At 32.6% G+C, this 18,450-nt stretch overlaps 3 protein-coding genes and 1 non-coding gene across 6 annotated transcripts; 2 read left to right on the forward strand and 2 right to left on the reverse strand.

Moving 5' to 3' along the window:
• Nucleotides 1-4,339: 4,339 nt before the first annotated feature.
• On the forward strand, nt 4,340-6,141 carry LOC107420484 (bZIP transcription factor 44). Its single transcript, XM_016029453.4, has one exon. It carries the CDS (start codon nt 5,287-5,289, stop codon nt 5,758-5,760), a length of 474 nt encoding a protein of 157 aa, XP_015884939.2. The 5' UTR covers nt 4,340-5,286; the 3' UTR covers nt 5,761-6,141.
• Nucleotides 6,142-10,696: 4,555 nt separating this feature from the next.
• LOC107420492 (protein TIC 20-I, chloroplastic) lies at nt 10,697-12,886 on the reverse strand. The gene is made up of 3 exons (XM_016029463.4): nt 12,729-12,886; nt 11,840-12,009; nt 10,697-11,495 (listed from the first exon to the last, which is right to left on the reverse strand). The coding sequence occupies exons 1-3, from the start codon at nt 12,869-12,871 to the stop codon at nt 10,858-10,860; spliced, it is 951 nt and encodes a 316-aa protein (XP_015884949.3). The 5' UTR covers nt 12,872-12,886; the 3' UTR covers nt 10,697-10,857.
• Nucleotides 12,887-13,026: 140 nt separating this feature from the next.
• Nucleotides 13,027-17,176, forward strand: LOC107420500 (uncharacterized). 3 transcript variants are annotated; one of them, XM_016029484.4, is made up of 7 exons: nt 13,027-13,298; nt 13,471-13,546; nt 14,520-14,611; nt 14,896-14,934; nt 15,061-15,476; nt 15,568-15,602; nt 15,720-17,176. In XM_016029484.4, the coding sequence occupies exons 5-7, from the start codon at nt 15,146-15,148 to the stop codon at nt 16,683-16,685; spliced, it is 1,332 nt and encodes a 443-aa protein (XP_015884970.3). In that variant the 5' UTR covers nt 13,027-13,298; nt 13,471-13,546; nt 14,520-14,611; nt 14,896-14,934; nt 15,061-15,145; the 3' UTR covers nt 16,686-17,176. The 3 variants fall into 3 exon arrangements, with proteins under 3 accessions (XP_015884970.3, XP_015884967.3, XP_048331381.2); XM_016029481.4 differs by lacking the exon at nt 14,520-14,611; XM_048475424.2 differs by lacking the exon at nt 14,520-14,611 and having other exon boundaries at nt 15,571-15,602.
• Nucleotides 17,177-17,829: 653 nt separating this feature from the next.
• On the reverse strand, nt 17,830-17,913 carry TRNAL-CAA (transfer RNA leucine (anticodon CAA)). Its single transcript has one exon. It is a non-coding gene; the product is annotated as a tRNA-Leu (tRNA).
• Nucleotides 17,914-18,450: the final 537 nt, after the last annotated feature.

Here is an 18,450-nt window from a genome sequence, read left to right on the forward strand (position 1 = left end):
CCCCAATGCCATTATATTTAAGTCTTTTCTCTCTTTTCTTTTGCTTTATGATGATGGGTTTGATGGAGGGCTGTCTATCATCTTCTTTCTCTCTCTCTCTCTCTCTCTCTCTCTCTCTCTCTCGCACACTTTTTTTTCTTTTTTCCTTTTTTTTTTTCCTTATGTTGGAAGTGAAGAAAGTAATTTCTAATTGCATAAGTTAAAAAGTTAGGTCTTCTCTCTATATCAAAAAGCAACAAAACTTGTCAACAGAAGCCAATCAGATTATTTTGTCATCTTTTTGCTTCTAGATGCCATTGCTATATTATTAGTCTTTCCTTCAAGTTAAGTCCCATTAGCTTTCAAACTTGTGAAATCCGACCCCCACACCAAAGTTTTTCCTTGCCTTTTTCCTTTTACCTTTTTTCTTTAAAAAATAAAATAAAATTAATAATATGTTTTACTACTGCAGTATACCACGCGCTAGCTAGATAGTAAATAACAGGCTCATCACGAGCAGCCTCCTTGTTTATAACTATTAGTATTAGCTGTGCGTCTTTTGATTACGAGGATGAATTTATACATGCATTATGCATGCATATGTATATATACTTTTAGACTTAATTCGGTGAAAATCTAGGAATATAATATATATATATATATATATCTGCTCTAGACTTGAGCTAGACTGAACCACAATCCATTACCAGGAAAAGACTTACCACAATCCCAGAGGAGTCTAATAGATCTTGATATTCCGTACGTCCAGATCATGGTTGATCTTTCAGTTATTTATAATATTTACAAAATAAAGTATCACACTTTGGTAAATGAAAATAAAGTATCACTTGTATATATGCCGCATCCGTATTGTAAATACTAAATATGTGTCATAGATTACTTTTAATTGAAAACGCATATAATGAATTACATTCTTTGATATTCATGTTAATCGGGTCAAATTGGGTATTTTCCCAAAGTGAATGACGTTCACTAATTTTCGAAGTCGTGGTGGTAAAAACGTGTCTTTGATTTTTATTAAAGCTGGCCAGCTAGCTAGTTGTATAGCTACAGGATTCAGAATCTGGAGAACTTATTGGTAGGAATCTCTAGCTCTGCGTTGCTCCATTAGGGGTAATACCGATGCATCTTAATATTATTAATTACCAAGTTAGTCAATTAAATTCAACAATAAATTCAATTCAACAGTACCATACTTTAAAATTTTTCTTTTCCAAACCAGAAAAGGTAAGCTGGGAGACACATTTGGTTGGTGGCATGAATCTTTTAGTTGGTCTTGGTTTACAAGAATCAGTATAATCTTATTTCAACGAGATTTTTGACACAACAATTTTAAAACATAAAGAAATACATATAATATGTAGTTGAATTTGCCTTTTGAAAAAAACATGCACATAAGTGTCCTTTTTGACTTGGTAGACACTCTATTAAGTTTATTTTCATTTTTTTTTTGGGTAAATCCATTAAGTTTCAGAAGAATACATTGATTGTGATTGGACTACTAATGGACCAACGTAAAAGAGAAAAAAGAAAGGGGGGAAAAAAAAAAAAGGGGAAAAAGAAAAGATAGAAGAAATGGCCATGGAAACGTCTAGTTATTATTATTGCCGTAAATGCTGCATATGGGTAGTTTAGAAAATATAGTGTCAAAAAAAAAAAAAATTAGAAAATAGATGGGATACCATTTTTCTTGACTTAGGAAATTTTGTAACTTTCTCTGCCGAAGAGTTCATCATGTTCCCAATTTAGAACCAAATCCAATGCCATCTTTCCTATTACTCTGATCTAGGAATTAAATTAATATAATATTGATTATTAAAACGAGATTAAAAAAAAAAAAATTTCACACGCTATAACAACTAGTGAAAAGAAAGTTTTGGAATTAGTTTATGTCTTTTCATGATTTATCATTAAAATAAGAAGTTAACCATCTAAATTGTTCGATTTTTTTTTTTTTTAAATCTAACATATATCAAATATAAATATATTGTTAATTTATATGATATCTCTTTCATTTGGCTAACCATGCTACAAATCATAGTTAGGTTTTTGGGTAACCTATATGATATAAATATATATATATATGTGTGTGTGTGTGTACATTTTCTTCACATAACAAATAAAATCTGCACATTAATTTCACACGTGATTGTGAATATAAAGTATTATATTTTTAAAAATATAACTATAAGCAAAAGTAGTCGACCATGTAACTATTAATTGGAGATTAAATATTTTGTTTAGAGGAAGTTTATAAATAGTAGATGTCAATATCAAATTTTAGTAGGTCTTTCCAATAATACATGCTAAAATATAACATTGACAAATAAAAATTTTATTTAAATAAATGTTTGAGATGTTTTGAAGTATGGCACCAATCGATGTTGCTTTTTAACAATTAAAAATTAAATTATATTAACAAATGGTATAAATCTCATAAACTTTATTATAATAATAATAAGGTCCATTTCAAACTTTACCAATAGCATTTTTCATACCAAATTTAATACAAAAAATACAATTGACATATTTTGCAATTTATTATTAGAGAAGTCTAAAACAACTATTATGCCAAAAATTGATAATGCAACAATAAAATGCAATACCATTGACAATGCTCTAAGAGGTTTTTGCCAAACTTAGAGTGAATTCAATAGAATCTACTAGCTTTTATATTGTTAGCATTATCATTATTATTTTAAGAAGCCTAATTGGTTATGTGAAATTTTCATTTACACCGTTCAATTTTATCATTATTTTACTTATATCCTAGAAATGTTTTTGAAAAATCATTATTTGTCTCTCTTTAGTATTCTAAAAGTTATCAAAAGAGACTAATTTATAAGTTTTTGTTAATTTTTACTAGTTGATTTTAATAATTAAAGATCAAATTTGTACTTTTACAATTTTACTCAATCATAAAATCGGATTTTTAACTTCTTTTTTTGGCTTTTAATTGATAAAAACTAACAAATAGACCTATTTCAATATATTTAGAAAATTAAAATTAAATTAATAATGATTTTTAGAAAAATATAAAATTTATGTAAAATAATGACAAAACGGTGTAAATAAAATTTGTGCATTGCTTAATAAAAAAAAAAAAGCCTGATTGATTAACTTTCAAATACATTTTCCTATCAAACAAAGCTTAAATGATTTAAGGCCCATATCAATCTTTCATTTTAAATGATCAAATTATCCTTGCTCAAACTTCTTATACCATCTTTATCCCTTGCCTTTTTTTTTGGTTAAAGAATAGTAATATTGTTATCGTTTAATCTACTAACATATCTATCAAAAAAATATATATTGTTATTTAATTAGTTTATATTCAATAATATTTATTTATTTAATAATTTATTTATTTATTTTTAAATAATATGTTAACTAATCAAATAATATTTTAGTAATATATTAATTATTTTAGTAATATATTAATTAATCGATGGCACATGTATTTCTGATAAGTATGTTGATAAACTGGAAGGCTGATGCAATATTTATTTTTTTGTTAAATTCAGGTTCCATTGGTCAAAATAACAACTGTTTTTTATTTATTTTTTATTATTATTTTTTTTGGTAATTCAATTTGCATTAACGCACAAAAAAAACCCACCGAAGGGTTTAATTCAATCTGCATCTAGCCCAAGGGCTTTAGAGGGTGTAAGGACCAAACACTTTTTCTGATTTCCTCGATAGTAGGGATTCATATCAATTTCTGATTTTTTGCATATGTTAAAGATCTCCTCAAATTTTTTTAGAAAATAACTTGACACATGCTTGTTAAGATTCAACCATTGATTGCCATTGAAAATAAAATAAATTCTATTGTGCCTTCTCCGCATAATGACTCTAGAATAGAATATTTTAGTGTTTTTATCTCCCTTAGCCAACCAGAATTCATGAGATTTTTATATATTAATGCATTCCCTCATGCTTTTGCTTAGTACTAACAGCCCCTTCACTGAATTTAATGTACTCCAACTTCTTTTCTAGCTGTTGATTTGCTTATGTGATAAGGCAAAATGTCACCTATTCCATTTCCGAAGGGCAATCAAAGTGTTGATTAGCCTTCTTATGACACGGTAATCTTCTATACCATCCCGTAAAGGAACCTCAAAATAAATTACTGTTGAACGGTTAAATCTGATACCAGCGGTGAAAGAGAGATAAAAAAATAAAAAAGAGTAACAAATATTTAATAATTATTAATAGCTCCCCCTGGCCACCAGCTGGAATTGGACGTTTGCGGAAATTTCGTCTCCACTCTCCACCCTACATGCCTAATCAACTTTTCCTGCCCTCCCCCAACAAACTACCTCTAAGGCTTGAAGGAGTTTCCAATGCTCTTTACTCTCTACTGTCTCTACTTCTTTTTGTTCCTTTTTATTTATTTATTTATTTATTTTATATAATATAAATTTATTTCTTATTTTTCTCAAAATTTCTTTCATTTTCATTTCCATTGCCTTTTTGTCCTATAAAATGGTTCCTCAACACCATAAACAGCCTCTTCTCCTCTTCTTTTCTCCTTCCTCCTTTAAATCTTTGTTTTCTCATTTCTTCGAGCAGGTCGAGGTTCTGTTAGTTTTGTTCTAGGAAATTTAGACTGTTTTTCTGCTCTGTTTTCCTCTGTTTTTCTCTTACCCTACAGTGGGTTTGTGCTTTTTTATTTTATTTTTTACTTCTTTGGGGGGTTTGATTTTCTGGGCTTTTGTTATTGAATCTTTGCTTCTTGGGGGATTCCATAACAAAATCCCAATATTTTCCATTCCCTTGGAAAAAAAAATATACACCTTTCACAGCAAAAGTTTTTGATTTCTGCTGAGATCTTTTGCAGGAAAACAAAAACTCTGTTTCTCTTCCTTGCTCTGTTTTTTTTTTTTTCTCCTTTTTTTTTCTTGGGAAAATATTGATGATCAATATCCTGTTCTTAATGTTTGAAATTCATGTCTCCAGTAGTCAGTGAAATCCTCCGTTCAGGGTTTATGATAAATTCCTCACTCAGACGCAGGACCCATTTAGTTCAATCTTTCTCTGTTGTGTTCCTTTACTGGTTCTATGTTTTTTCATAAGTCAGTTTCAATCACTCCCTGAAATATATTTACCATAACCATATCATATAATATATATATTAATTACATTATTAGCTACAGTTTTATTGGTATCTGGGACCTGCGTCTTTATAACTTTCTCTAGAAAATCTTAATATTATTGGGTTTTCGGAGACTTATAATCAGTTTCTTGGGTGTAGATATACATATATATATATATATATATTATATGGCCTCTTCTAGTGGTAATTCCTCAGGTTCCACTCAGCTTCAGAACTCTGGTTCAGAAGAAGACTTGCAGCTTCTGATGGATCAGAGAAAAAGGAAAAGAATGCAATCGAACCGCGAATCAGCCCGGCGATCACGAATGCGAAAACAGCAACACTTGGATGAACTGGTGGCCCAAGTTGCACAGCTGAGAAAAGAAAGCAATCAAATTATCACGAGGATAAACTTCACCACCCGAGACCTTATGAAGGTTGAATCTGAAAACTCAGTCCTGCGTGCTCAGATGGCTGAACTCAGTCAGAGACTCCAATCTCTTAATGACATCTTAAACTATATCAACAACAACAACAGCAATGGAGTCCTTGAATCTGATCATCATAACCTTCAAAACAATGCGGAAACTTTGATGAACCCTTGGAATTTGCTCTGTTTTAACCAACCCATCATGGCCACTGCAGATATGCTCCCGTACTAAAATCATCAACATCATCTTTGTCATACAGGCTGGCTCAAAAAGCCTTGTGCAGAGATTGGTCAATTTCTATTTGTCTTTGTTGGTTTTATTGATGGTGTTTGTTTTATGGTCTCAACGAGTGGAGAGGAAGAAAACAGGGTGGTTTTTTTTTTGTTTTTTTTTTTTTTGTTCTGATAGTTATATATATTATTATTATAATATTGGTAACTAGGTCAGATAATTTGACTGTGTGAAAATGGGTTCCGGAATTAGAAAAAGGGTTTCTCAAAGGACATTGAGGGACCCAGTAACTGGATTCTTCTTGTGTAAATGGGTCCTTCTTCATGGTGTGGTGGTTATATAATTATTTCAATCTTAATTTTCATGACCTTTTTGTTTTTATTTTTGTTTGTGTGTGTTTTATTTTTCTTCCTTGTCTGATTAAATTTCTTTTGAACTGTTTTTTCATGGAGAAGTTTTGTCCTTCACTTTCTCGCACAAAAATATGAGAAATTCTAGCATGAAACGAGATTTTGGATGCTTGTGGGGCAATATTACATGCTTAATGAGATGATTTGTGATTAGATGGGGAATTGGTATTGATAGAAAATAAATACCTTATTTTCACACATATTTATTTGCATGATCAAAAAAACTTCTACTTTCTAGTATCTACGCAAAGCCCTAGTCCCATAAAACAAGGTGAGACTGATCACAGTATATATTAGTCATGAATTTGATCTAAGTTTTCGATTTTGCTTTTTTTATGCAAAAATTATTTTAAAGACACTAGTTCCAACATTGATGAGATTCTATTTGAAGACTTAATACATATGAATATGTTTTATAAAAGACTAAACCCTCAATTTTTCTGTCTTTTTATGAACAGAAAACCATTATTTTTTCTTTTTGCCGGAAATTCAAAATTCTCAAATATCCAAAGATAATAGTGATTAAAAAAAAAAAATTCAATTTCCCATTTCTGACAAACCAAGTTGCTTTTGTGGGTAAAAGTGGAAGGAAGAACAAATCACGTATGAGCAGATAACGTGATAGTGTAATTATTGGGGATGCTGACAAGTTAAATTAATATATCAAGGAAGAATACAGAGGAGTAGACCTATAAAACATATTATAATAAATTTTCCATCTATTTTTCGTCTGTACCTGTTTCCGGCTCATTGGGCGTTCATATTATAATTGCGTGCCTTGGTTCAATGCATCTAAATCTACAATAAGATTTCTGCTAAAACGTGACAAACCAAGGATTTTGTCTTATTGTTGTGTCCACCAAATTCACGAGTAGTCCACTAAAGTATGGACGTTATAGATAGCATCCAATGAGTTAAATATAATTTTTTTTGGCCAGTCGTCCAATGAGTTAATTAAACAGTCACATATTTGTGTTTGAAATGGTGCAGACGGTGCCCTCGCTTTAGCAATGGATAATAAAAATTAAAAGAAAAAAGAAAAAGAAAGAAAGGACTTTCTAATAAACATCAAAACAGAGTATGGTCTTTTATTCACTTAAATAAGTAAATAATATATATTCCCACGATAATTCGCAGGAAAAAGAGCAAGTTCAATTTGTCTAGATTTAATTTATTTGATTATTTGTTTTATACCTTTGAAATTATGTTTATTAAGATATTGATAGGGTGTTTGGGTAATTGTAAAGTTAGTGAGAATATAAAATTTTTTAAAAAAATAATTTTTTTTTTATTTGGATAATTTTTAACAAAAAAAATTTATAAATCTCAATAAAAAATAAATTTAATAATATAAAAAACTGACGGAGAAAATAAATTCTACTAAAAAATATATCATTCTAAAATATTCTAAAAAATTGATATTATCTATTTTTTTAAATATAATTTTATTTTTAAATTTTAATATATAAATTTATTTAATTACTTATAAATTCTATTTTCTTCTCTAATTAATCAAATACTGTAAACAAAAAATTATTAAAAAAATTTATTATCAAAAAATTAAATTTTAAAAAATTAATTTTTAAAAATCAATTTTATTCAATATTTTTATTTTTATCAAATATTTCATTAAAAAAAAAATTTTAATGTTATAGCTGACAAGTTCTAGAAAAGCAAGGAGTACAAACAAATACAGTAAAAAGGCACACCAAAATTACATTACGTAGTGCAACAGGTAGTGAAAAAGTTAAGTGCATGGTGTGCTGTCAGAATTAAGCTCGGTCGCAGGAGAAACCTACCTTTTTGTTTTTGTTTTCGTTTTTTTTTTTAATAAATATTTTCTTCCTTTTTTGGCGCCACAGCTCCAATATTATGTATTAATTAATATTATACGTACTAAAGAGTACAGGTTATGTACTTGTTTAGTGTTGATTCTCTTGATCCTCTTGCTCTGATAATATGGGTTGGCATGGCAGGTCCTTGACACCAAAATTTTTCTAGTTTGCAAGATTGAGAAAAAATAGTATTTTGTTTTCTATCGTTTAAGTAATAATTTCATATATACATAATAAACAAATGAAATCAAAAAGCAATTTGGAGAGGATCGTATGTATGGTTATCTCAATTTTCTATCCAGGCCGATGCATTAATGAATTATTACCAAAATTAGCTTGACGTTTTTAGACTCCTGTTTCTCGTCTATTTTAGTGGAACCCACCGGTGGAAAATCATTTAGAAAAAGGATAAAGAAAACAGCATATACATTTATTGTGTCCCCATCTACATATATATATTCTCCACCCCCCAAAAACAGAGAAAAGGTATAAAAAAATTTGAAGTGAAAAATGCTTCATTGTTGATTTGAAATGAATGAAATAATTGTCACTGATTGAGAACTCATGCTGTGGGAAAGCAGGGTAAACCAATAACCCATAAACCAACCATCAATAAAAGGTTAAAAAACGAAAAGAAAAGGCATGCAAAATGCAATAAGCAAGTGGGTGAATTTAGGTAGGATGGTATATTTAATAAGAGTGCGACGGAATATTATCTAAAAGAGGAAGCAAAGGGTGATGAAATCATTGGCTATGACTTTTCGATGATCGATTTTGATTGCATGCCATTACAATATGAACTAGTAAAAATGATAAAACATTGTTAATTAGGAGATGATGATCAAGCATGAGGCAAGCCAATTAAATTAATATTAAAGAACCAAAAATAAAAAAATAAAAAATCACGCTATTAAGTTTTATGATTTTTTAATTAATGGAAACAATGTCATTTTATATCAATGGCAGACGCTTTTGTTGAGTGGAGGAGTTGGTAATTTATGGTGTCTTTTTAGAGAGTAAAATGTTGGGTTTGATGATGTTGGAAAAGAGCGTGAGAGAGTGTTTGGGGTGTCTGTTTGCCACTCATAAACACTTTAATTACAACAAATGAACAAACAAAAGATTGAGACTTATTAATAGTTTAGTTTTGTAAGGTGGAGGACTTGGAGTTTTTCTCTCAACAGAAAGAGACAGCATTCTACTTGTTTTTTTGTTTTGTTTTGTTTTGTTTTTTTTTTTTTTTTTTGGGTTTGTTTTTAAATCCAAAAACAAAGACCAAAGAAAATAAAGATCATAATGCCTTTTCTTTTGCCCCCCCTGAGAAAACAACTTCCATAACTTTAATTAGAGAATTTTTTTGAAAACAAAGAATTATATACATATACAGAGGAGCAAACGACTGAATCAACATTAATATTTAAAGATAACAATCTTAATAAACAACGAATTAGGATTGGTTGGTAAAATTGAATTAATCTATTTCTTTTCCGGGCCATTCAGATGGTTATACAAAATTCTCATTTTTCATAGAAGATTCTTTGAACAGTTTTACGAATTATTACAATGACAAGGACAATGGCAATCCAATCCCAATCAAAAGTCAGAAAACCAAAGAACACCTTGTTTATTTTTAATAATTTTGGAGTTGTATGCTTTTAAGAAATGGTTGCAGCATGGAAGGCAAACAAAGAAGATGATGCGAGTCTAAAATTGACATATGCCCTTACAATTACACAAATTAGTGCAAAACACACGCTCACTATCTTCCACAAACTGTAAATATCCCCAAAATTTTCTTCATCGTATATAATTTTATTTTAATTCCCCCCATATTTTTCAGAGGTAATGACTAATAAATTGCATCATGGTGTGTAAGACAAATTTTGCCTTCAAACATTTTATCTATGTTGGAACCTGGAAATGCATTGTCACTTCACCGAAAGTACCTACAAGGCTCTGACATAGCAATTTTCCAATTTTATTTTCGAGAAAAAGATAGGTTGGATGGGCTTGAATGAGGCTTAATCCTATATCTATTGGATACCAATGGACCTAGCTAAAAAAAAACTCGTAAAATCCAAACCCAACCCGCCCCAAAAATTCCAAGAAAATGAAAAGGAAAAAATCCCAATTGAATTGGGAATTAGTTTCTGGGTGAAAACAGGAAGATCATGTGTAGGACTTGAGGATCTTCAGCCCAATACAAATGAAATACCAGAGCTGACCCCAAAGATTTCCAGAAAAATTGCCAAAATTCCTAAGATCACGCATGATGATCATCTATATCACATAGAGCTAAAATAAACATTTTTCTTTAAGAGGATCACCGGTTAGTTTGAACAAAAATGCAACAAACTATGCAATTAAAATAGAACGAAACCTATTCACAGATAAACATGAACTTTATGAGATACACTTCAACAGACCGCATGCTTTCTAGATGGTGTTAAATTCATGTAATTGAACAAATTTTCTTCCAGGTTATAGGAAAACCTGGTATATCAAATTGTCATTGGACCACCAGGATGTTAAAATTAGAGAAATTAAGCGAAATGAGGAAGAATTGTGCTATAGAGGAAGACTTTAAATGGTTATTTGAAGGAAGCACTGAAACTCCAATTTTACGACTAATACTGACAGATACATGAGCAGCATGTGAAATTAACATTTAAAACCAAAGGAGAAACGATCGACAGATAAGTTACTGCTATTTGACTAATCTCGATACAACACATAAACACAGCTGAGCAAATTAAAAAATTTACACCACAGTTTCAACAGGAAAAAAAAGGTGCTCTCAAATAGCTTGCCAAACTGATTGGCTGAAATTTTCTTTTTACATTCCTTCACCTTTAATCATAAGGGATCTGAATATATGCAGCATCACAAACAAAAGGGACGTCAGCATACATACCAGCAAGAGCACAACGGATGCACTCAATGACCGTAAAAAGGTAAGCAAATGCAACGGCTGTCCAAAAATGCATTCCCAGTTTGCCCCAGTATACAGCAAGGGGCATCCAACGACTCACAGTCCCTATGACCTGCAGTGCAATTTCCAATAACATGCCCATCACCACATGAAATCTGAAAAAGTGGGGCCACTCCTTTCTCCTCACAACTCCAAGATATGCAACAAAAAAATACGCCATCAGAAACCAGCTAGGCAATGTTCCAATGGCACCAAGAAATGGGTATGTTAAGAATTCAAAGTCTTCTAGAAAAGGGTGCAGGTGATAAGCCGTTTCTGCATACATCCATGTCTCATGGAAAGGCATTAAATAAGGCAGGCATGCTAGCGTCCTCCACCACCATCTTGGCTTTTTAGTCATCGGAGGATACCGATAACTGTATGGGACATCCTTAGATGCTCGAGGCGACATTCGAGATCCACAACGCCTTGGTAACATAGGGATAGTGTGTAACAAGCTACCTCGATCCCCACTTAAAAGTGGGGTTGATGCAGCTGCAAGGTGCAGGACTGGCATAGCTACAATCACAGAGTGCTGAATCAATAAACAAGCATAAACATTCGAGAACCATTTTATTTTGTATGGACCTTTACTATAAGTCAATTATTTCAAATGTTCCTGGTGTCTACATCTTTACCATATTATGAAATGTTCTAGCTTTATAATAAATGCCATTGATGTTTCCATTGTGTTTTAATTTCACCATAGTACCATTTACTGTAAGAGCTCCAAATTAAAAAATAAAATAAAATAAAATAAAATTAAAATGACCCTTTTGTCTGAACCTGAAACGAAACTGTGAAAAACAGGAAAAAGAATTCTAGAGTAATTCTATACAGTACATTATTAGAACCATGCTTACCCTCTTGATGTGGTGTCCTTGAGCTGACGCTCGGAAAAGAAGCCTTCACTTGCAAACGCGGAATACATGATGAGACAGAACATCTGGGCACCGATGACCTATCTACTCTGGAATTTACTGACACACAAACGGTGGGCATGATGCATCCATTTAGAATCATAGCCAGGTACCTGATCCAATTTCACAAAAGCTTTATCAAGTAAAAATAAGGATATTAGGAGTTTCACATAGGACGGTTTCAGAAAGCTAGAAACACTCCTTGAGCTATCTACATCAACATTATCATTTCCCTTTCATTGTCTTTTTCATTTTACCTATTACCTCCATAAACTTTATTTTCGAAATTCAATATTCCAGCCCAATGTTTATAATTTTACATCATTCATAATGCACTACATTAGCTGGCACTGAAAGCCAAACACATAAAGTCTGCAATTTGGTATGCAGGAACTGACTAAACCATGAGATTCTGGTTGGGTTTGAATACCACATTAAACTTAATACGATGCTAAAAGTTGGTGCCCAGTCAAATCATTTTCCATATGATAACGAAATAAACCAATTATCGGATTTTATTTTTGTAAATTAAAGTGTCACTCTTCACTTTCTCCAGGAAACAAGATAAGATGCTCAGACATGCAATTGCAAATTAATTGAAGCAAGAAAAAGAAATGTAAAAAACCCAATAATTAAATTCTACCGGAGGAAAACGATAAATTATTGTTTTTCGACTGTTAGTCCCGAAGGAAAAAAAAAAAAAAAAAAAAAAGGCCCACAGACGATTCTCCCAAAGAATCCCAAAAACTTGAAAAAAAATTTTTTTTTTATCAAATTCAGATATTCAATGTTAAATAAAAAAATATACAAAGAAAAAACGAAATGAACTTACCAGCTCGGAGGCGGACCAGAGAAATGCGAAAGAGAGTTGGAAATGGAGACCCACAAGACGGAGCAGAGAAGCGAAGAAGAGTCCCAGAGAGACTGAAAAAGGGGCCGGTAGATTAGGTTTGTAATTTCATTCTTAGTGATCATCTGCGGAAGGGTCCATGGGTTATCTAAAGTCACCCAATAATACTACGACATCTCTCTTATGAAATGTGTTGACTGAATGAACCCGTCAATGCCAGTTCGGGTCGGGCCACTCAAGTGCATATAAATAAAATTAATGAAGAAAACAAAACATAAACGTGGCACAATTTCCCAAGTTCTTTTTTTTTTTTTTTTGGGTTCGCCCGGTCACTCACACATATCACTTCCATTTCCCTAACTTCGTCATAACGAACGCCGTCCCTTTCTGCCGCGAAATCCAAAGCTCCAACTCCGTCATATCCACACCGTTTAAAACGCTTTTAGCTTTTTTTTTTTTTTTTTTTTGGCCTTTCGCTCGTCGCTTCGACGAAGACTATGATGAAGAGTTTTACAGCTCTCTGAAAGAACAAGCCCTAAGGCAAGTTATACGGTGAGAGAGAGAGAGAGACTCCACTTTCCCATTTTTTATTTTTTATTTTTATATTCTTGCTATTTATGCGTTCCTGCTAATTTTGTCGTATTAGAAACCCTAATTTTGTTCTGTGATTTTCGTTTGCTCGTTCCTGACGAATTTTGATTTTCCTTTTCGGTTTCAATTGCAGATCTTTCGGGCATTTCGTTTGAGGTTCACTGTGCTATTTTGCAATGGAAATGGTGAATCTTTGTTATAGCCTATAGGTAATTTCTTTCTGGTTTTTGTTTGTTCTCTGCATTTAATAAATTGCATATAAACATTCATAAGCATATTTTCTTTTATTTTTCATAATTACGTACATACTTCAGAATTCACAAGATGGAGGGGATGTTAATTACGTCTCTAATTTAGAGGGTTATCGCGTCCGTATCACTGTGAAAGTTTTTCATTCTCAGTTGCTGGAGAATTATTTTACTTGTGGTCTCAAGTGGAGCTGGATTTGTATGGTTTTTGAATTTGAATATAAAAGCATATATGAAATTTATTTAAATTCCATTGTATTAGTTTTCTATTTTTATGTTGTAGTAGATTGTGTTTTTCTGCGTTAACATATTGATATTATTTCGACCAACTTTTGTTATGTTACAGATTTAGATGATAGTGTTAGGAATTATTATTATTATTATTATTTTTTTCCTAGAATAGAAATCCTTGATTCATATCACTTTTGCTAGCATAGCTGCTTTTGCAGTATCTGATCCCAGATGAAAGTTCTCTATGGTCGTTTTAGGAAGGGGAACCTCTTGTTGTAAAGTACCGTCCAATCCCTTGTATTTTCTGAGCTTTTTTTTGTGCCTACTGTGTTTAGTTTCGCATCTTATAGTAATTGAATCCACAAGAGTTTTACACATCTGGTGATGCATTTTCATTTAGAGCAGAAGATCACATCACATTTAGTCTGGAAGAATTATAGTACTGATTCTACTGAATGCATCTCATGTTTTCTGCCCTATGCAACGTTCTCATTTCTGTAAAGAATTGAAATTGTTATTGCCTGTTAAGGTGATATGCCAAGACAGTTTTCCTTTTTGCTGGGTTTCTTGTTTTAGGAAGTGGCCCCTTTTTTTTCCCCCTTTCTGTTTTCTTTTTTCTTTTTTCTCCTCTCTCTGTATGCTATCTATCTTCTCTGGAGTAATAGGAGTTGATCTCACACCATGAAATGTCAAATTGATATAGATATGGAATTTTGAAGAGATGCGATGCTTTCAGTTGTTCTACCTTTCAAAGAAAATTGTCGATCTTCTTGCTGTTGTTTTAGTGTTCTTGAGGTACTAAAACGTGCAATATTTTAGAATTTTCCCTTTTCCTTCAGTTTAGTTTTAAAAGGTTTAATTTTTCTTTAGCTTGTCTGATGAAATTTCACATGCTGATTCCCCAAGTACTTTTGTTTATTGAACACGTGAACGATGTTTTTTCCCTTCCTTTCTGTAAGAAGATTTTTCCAAGGAGGAATAGTTTCGAAAATTTCTACTTGAAGTTTGTGTTTGGTGATTAAACCATTCCTAATGTTATTTACCGAGCAGTACTAAATATTTCGTCTGTTATCTTTCAGGGTGTAGTACTGTGGTGCTCTATGAGAAAATGATATGAGGTAGGTTTTGAAATTTTTTGTTCAAAAACCTTCATCTTTAGATGCATATCCTTTTGATTAGTGATTGATAAAAGATTTTATCTCGATTAATACTTGATTTTTACTGTGCATTTTTTCCAAAAACAGGAGAATCTAGTGTCAGATTTTGTTTCTTTTGCATTTTCTTGTGGTGTGGAAGCTATTACAATAGACCTCCAGTATCTGAGTTGTCATGGGGTCAGCTTGTTGTGTGGCTGCGAGGGAAAGAACACACCCCAATAGAACTGGAGGTGAAACTGTACATAGAAATGTCATATATTCACCATCATGGAGCTTCCGGTGGGATAATCGAGGTCGTGTTGCTGGTGAAACTGATACTCCTTTGTATCAAGTTTCTCATGGAATCAGCAGGAATGCTAGCATGGAGTTAAAAGGGCCATTAGGTTCTGAAAGGGGTAATTTTTCAGATGCAGGTAGCCCAATGGAGAATTTTGAATCACCCACCTCCCAAAAGTCTCCAGTTCATGGACGAATGGTTACACGTTTAATGACTTCATCTTCAGGTAAACTTTAATTTTTGCTTGCTCTTTGTGTTGCATCACTTTTCCTTATTCATTTTTTGTTTTATGCTGACAATTTAATATGTAATTGAAGCAGATCTATCCATGGCAAGCAATTATTCTTCAGAGGTGAGTCTGATTCATTTGAAGTTGGATTTAGTATCATGGGCCTTATTTGTTTTTGTTGCTGAAACCTTCTCATCATCATTTGGGTCAATGTCTCACCGGTTCCCTTATGTGTTTCAGGTGAAGAATTTGGTAGAATCGCCTGGAGTTGCTGATTCATCTGCACCAAATCTTTCATTTTCCATACCTTCAGCTTTTTCAACACCAACTGCAGATCCTATGACCACACATTGTTATCCACTGTTTCCCAACTCAACCCCATCAAGACGTGCCCGTCGTTCACCAGGACACCAGCTATTAAGACAAGTTTCTGATAGTCGAATCCTGGGATTGAAAGCACCAAATAACAACTCAATTTCTGAAGGAAGACCGTCTTTCGTACTCTCTACTTGCAGCAATGACTTGGCAACTGGATCCCAAGTTGGGTCCTCTGATGGCTGGTCTATGCGCACCTTTTCTGAGCTTGTGGCCTCTTCTCAAAGAGAAAGGTGGTCTTTTGATAGTGAGCACCTGGGCTCTATTCATGGCAAGATAAGTGAATCTAGCAGCAGGTTTTCATGTTCCCCTTCCATAGATTTGCAGTCTTGCGTAGCCTGCTCTAAGCTCCTAACTGAGAGATCTTCATGGAGCAGCCAGAAAATTATTGCTGGCCCAGACCTCTCTGTGGTTGCTGTGTTGATCTGTGGACATGTTTATCATGCTGAGTGTTTGGAAACAATGACCCCAGAGGCCGACAAGTATGACCCGGCTTGCCCAATTTGTCTGGTTGGAGAGAAGCAATTCATAAAGATGTCACGAAAAGCTATGATGAGAGCAGAATTGGATTCAAAGGCAAAAAATCATAGGATATCCAGAAATAGAGTTGTGGATAGTTTTGACAGTGATTTTGATGTTTTTGATCACCAAGGTAGCATTGACAGAAAAGGAAAATGTCTAAAGATGGAACCCAGTTCCAGCTCGAGAGGCTCCTTTGCAAAGCCTTTCTTGAAACGACACTTCTCCCTTGGTTCCAAGTGGAGTAGGTCCCTGTCAGAAAATGATTCAACCAGGAAGAAAGGCTTTTGGGCTAGATATCGCAAGGACTGAGTTCCGTAGCTCTGGTAATATAGGCCAACAATGGTATCATTAGAGGTGTTATACCGGTATTAGGAATTTTTTTTCCTTTTTAATTTGTAGTCTAGCTTAGCTAATAAAATTTAGTTCCATTTTAAATTCCTTTTTGAGGGTTTTTCTGGTGACTGATTCTATGAGGTGGAGGCTAAATGTAAAAAGAAGGCCCTTATATAGTTGCCAAGAATGGGCAGAAAGAGAGGGATGCAATGGATGAGGTTGTTACGATGTATGTGTTGTCAAATTTAGTGAAAGGCTCTGCATATAAATGCAAATTGAAGTTAAAAGATGATGCACTGAAAGTCTAGACAATAGAAACGAAAACTTTGCCAATAAGCTCATTCTATTGTAGGTTTGAAAAGAGGCGAGGATAATATTCAATTATTTGTCTATTTGTATGTATATATATGTGAAGGATTAATACGGTCTGGCATTTCAATGTTAGTAAATGTCGATTTTAAGGCTTTTATACTTGCATTTATTTCATGCTTAACGCTGTGCTAGAGATTAGTTGGCGTGGCTTTCTATGGAGCTTGTTTAGTTACATGTCACCGACAATTTTTATGAGGAATGGATTTTCTCCTTTCCCTCCCTTGAATTTTAGTTTTGGTAGTGAGATCTGCCAAGTAATTACAGTGAAACAAACATGTATTATTATTATTATTATTATTATTATTATATTACTGTGGGCAAGAAGGCGTAAACTAGTTTGTGTAGGAATAACACAAGAAAAACCTTTTTTCATTTTATTTTGTTTTAATATGTAAATTGAAGAAAAAGATGAAGCATATCTCGTAATTCAAGTCTTCAGTCAATACGTCTGACAGGAGAACAATTATTGGACATTACCTTCCAGGTTTTTTCCTTAGCCTCGGATGCTATCATTGCTCCATGAATGGTTGTTCTACGTGGAGTTTTTGTTTTCTGAGACTTTTAGATATCTTGTGGACTTGGACCTAAATTGAGAATTTTGACTCCTTACCACTGGCACAGGGGCATCGACACGCTTTCTGCCATGTAGTCATTATTCATTAGGTACAAAAGCACCGCAGTTAGTCAATTAAAAAAAAAAATTTAAATAAAAAAAGAGAGGGTAAAAAAAAATTAATAAAAAAAAAAATGTCAGAAGTGGGATTTGAACCCACGCCCTCGTAAGAGGACCAGAACTTGAGTCTGGCGCCTTAGACCACTCGGCCATCCTAACAGGTTGTGACACTTATCAATTATATTTTAGAAAACTAATATATGGTTAAAGTATATTTATGCCGCTGAATCATTACATATCTACCCATCAAATTTAAAAAAGTGTTACATTGCACCATAAATTTTTTATTTTTATTTTTTGTTGTTGTTGTCACTTTAGTTCAATTTTTCAATTTTATCCATCACACCAATTCAAAATGAAATAAAATAGAACAAAATAGTTTTCTATTAAAGTTACATTAATTGTATATAATTTCATAAAATTCATCTGTTAAAAAAATTCCATAACTGATCTAAAGTGATAAAAGATAATAATTTAGGGAATAATGTGACACTTTTTTTAATTTGAAGGATAAAATGCAAAATGCATGATAATTCAGCACTTATTTTTTTTTAATTATTTATTTTGACACTATACGGAGAATTTAGGATTTAATTAGTCTCTTGAGATATGGAAACAGGAATGAAAAATCCCATTAGACTTGTTTCATTGGCACCTCCATTTATAAGTAGAGATAAAGGAACTTACTTAAGCAAT

This window comes from Ziziphus jujuba, chromosome 5 (assembly GCF_031755915.1).
Source record: "Ziziphus jujuba cultivar Dongzao chromosome 5, ASM3175591v1".
Lineage (NCBI taxonomy): Eukaryota > Viridiplantae > Streptophyta > Magnoliopsida > Rosales > Rhamnaceae > Ziziphus > Ziziphus jujuba.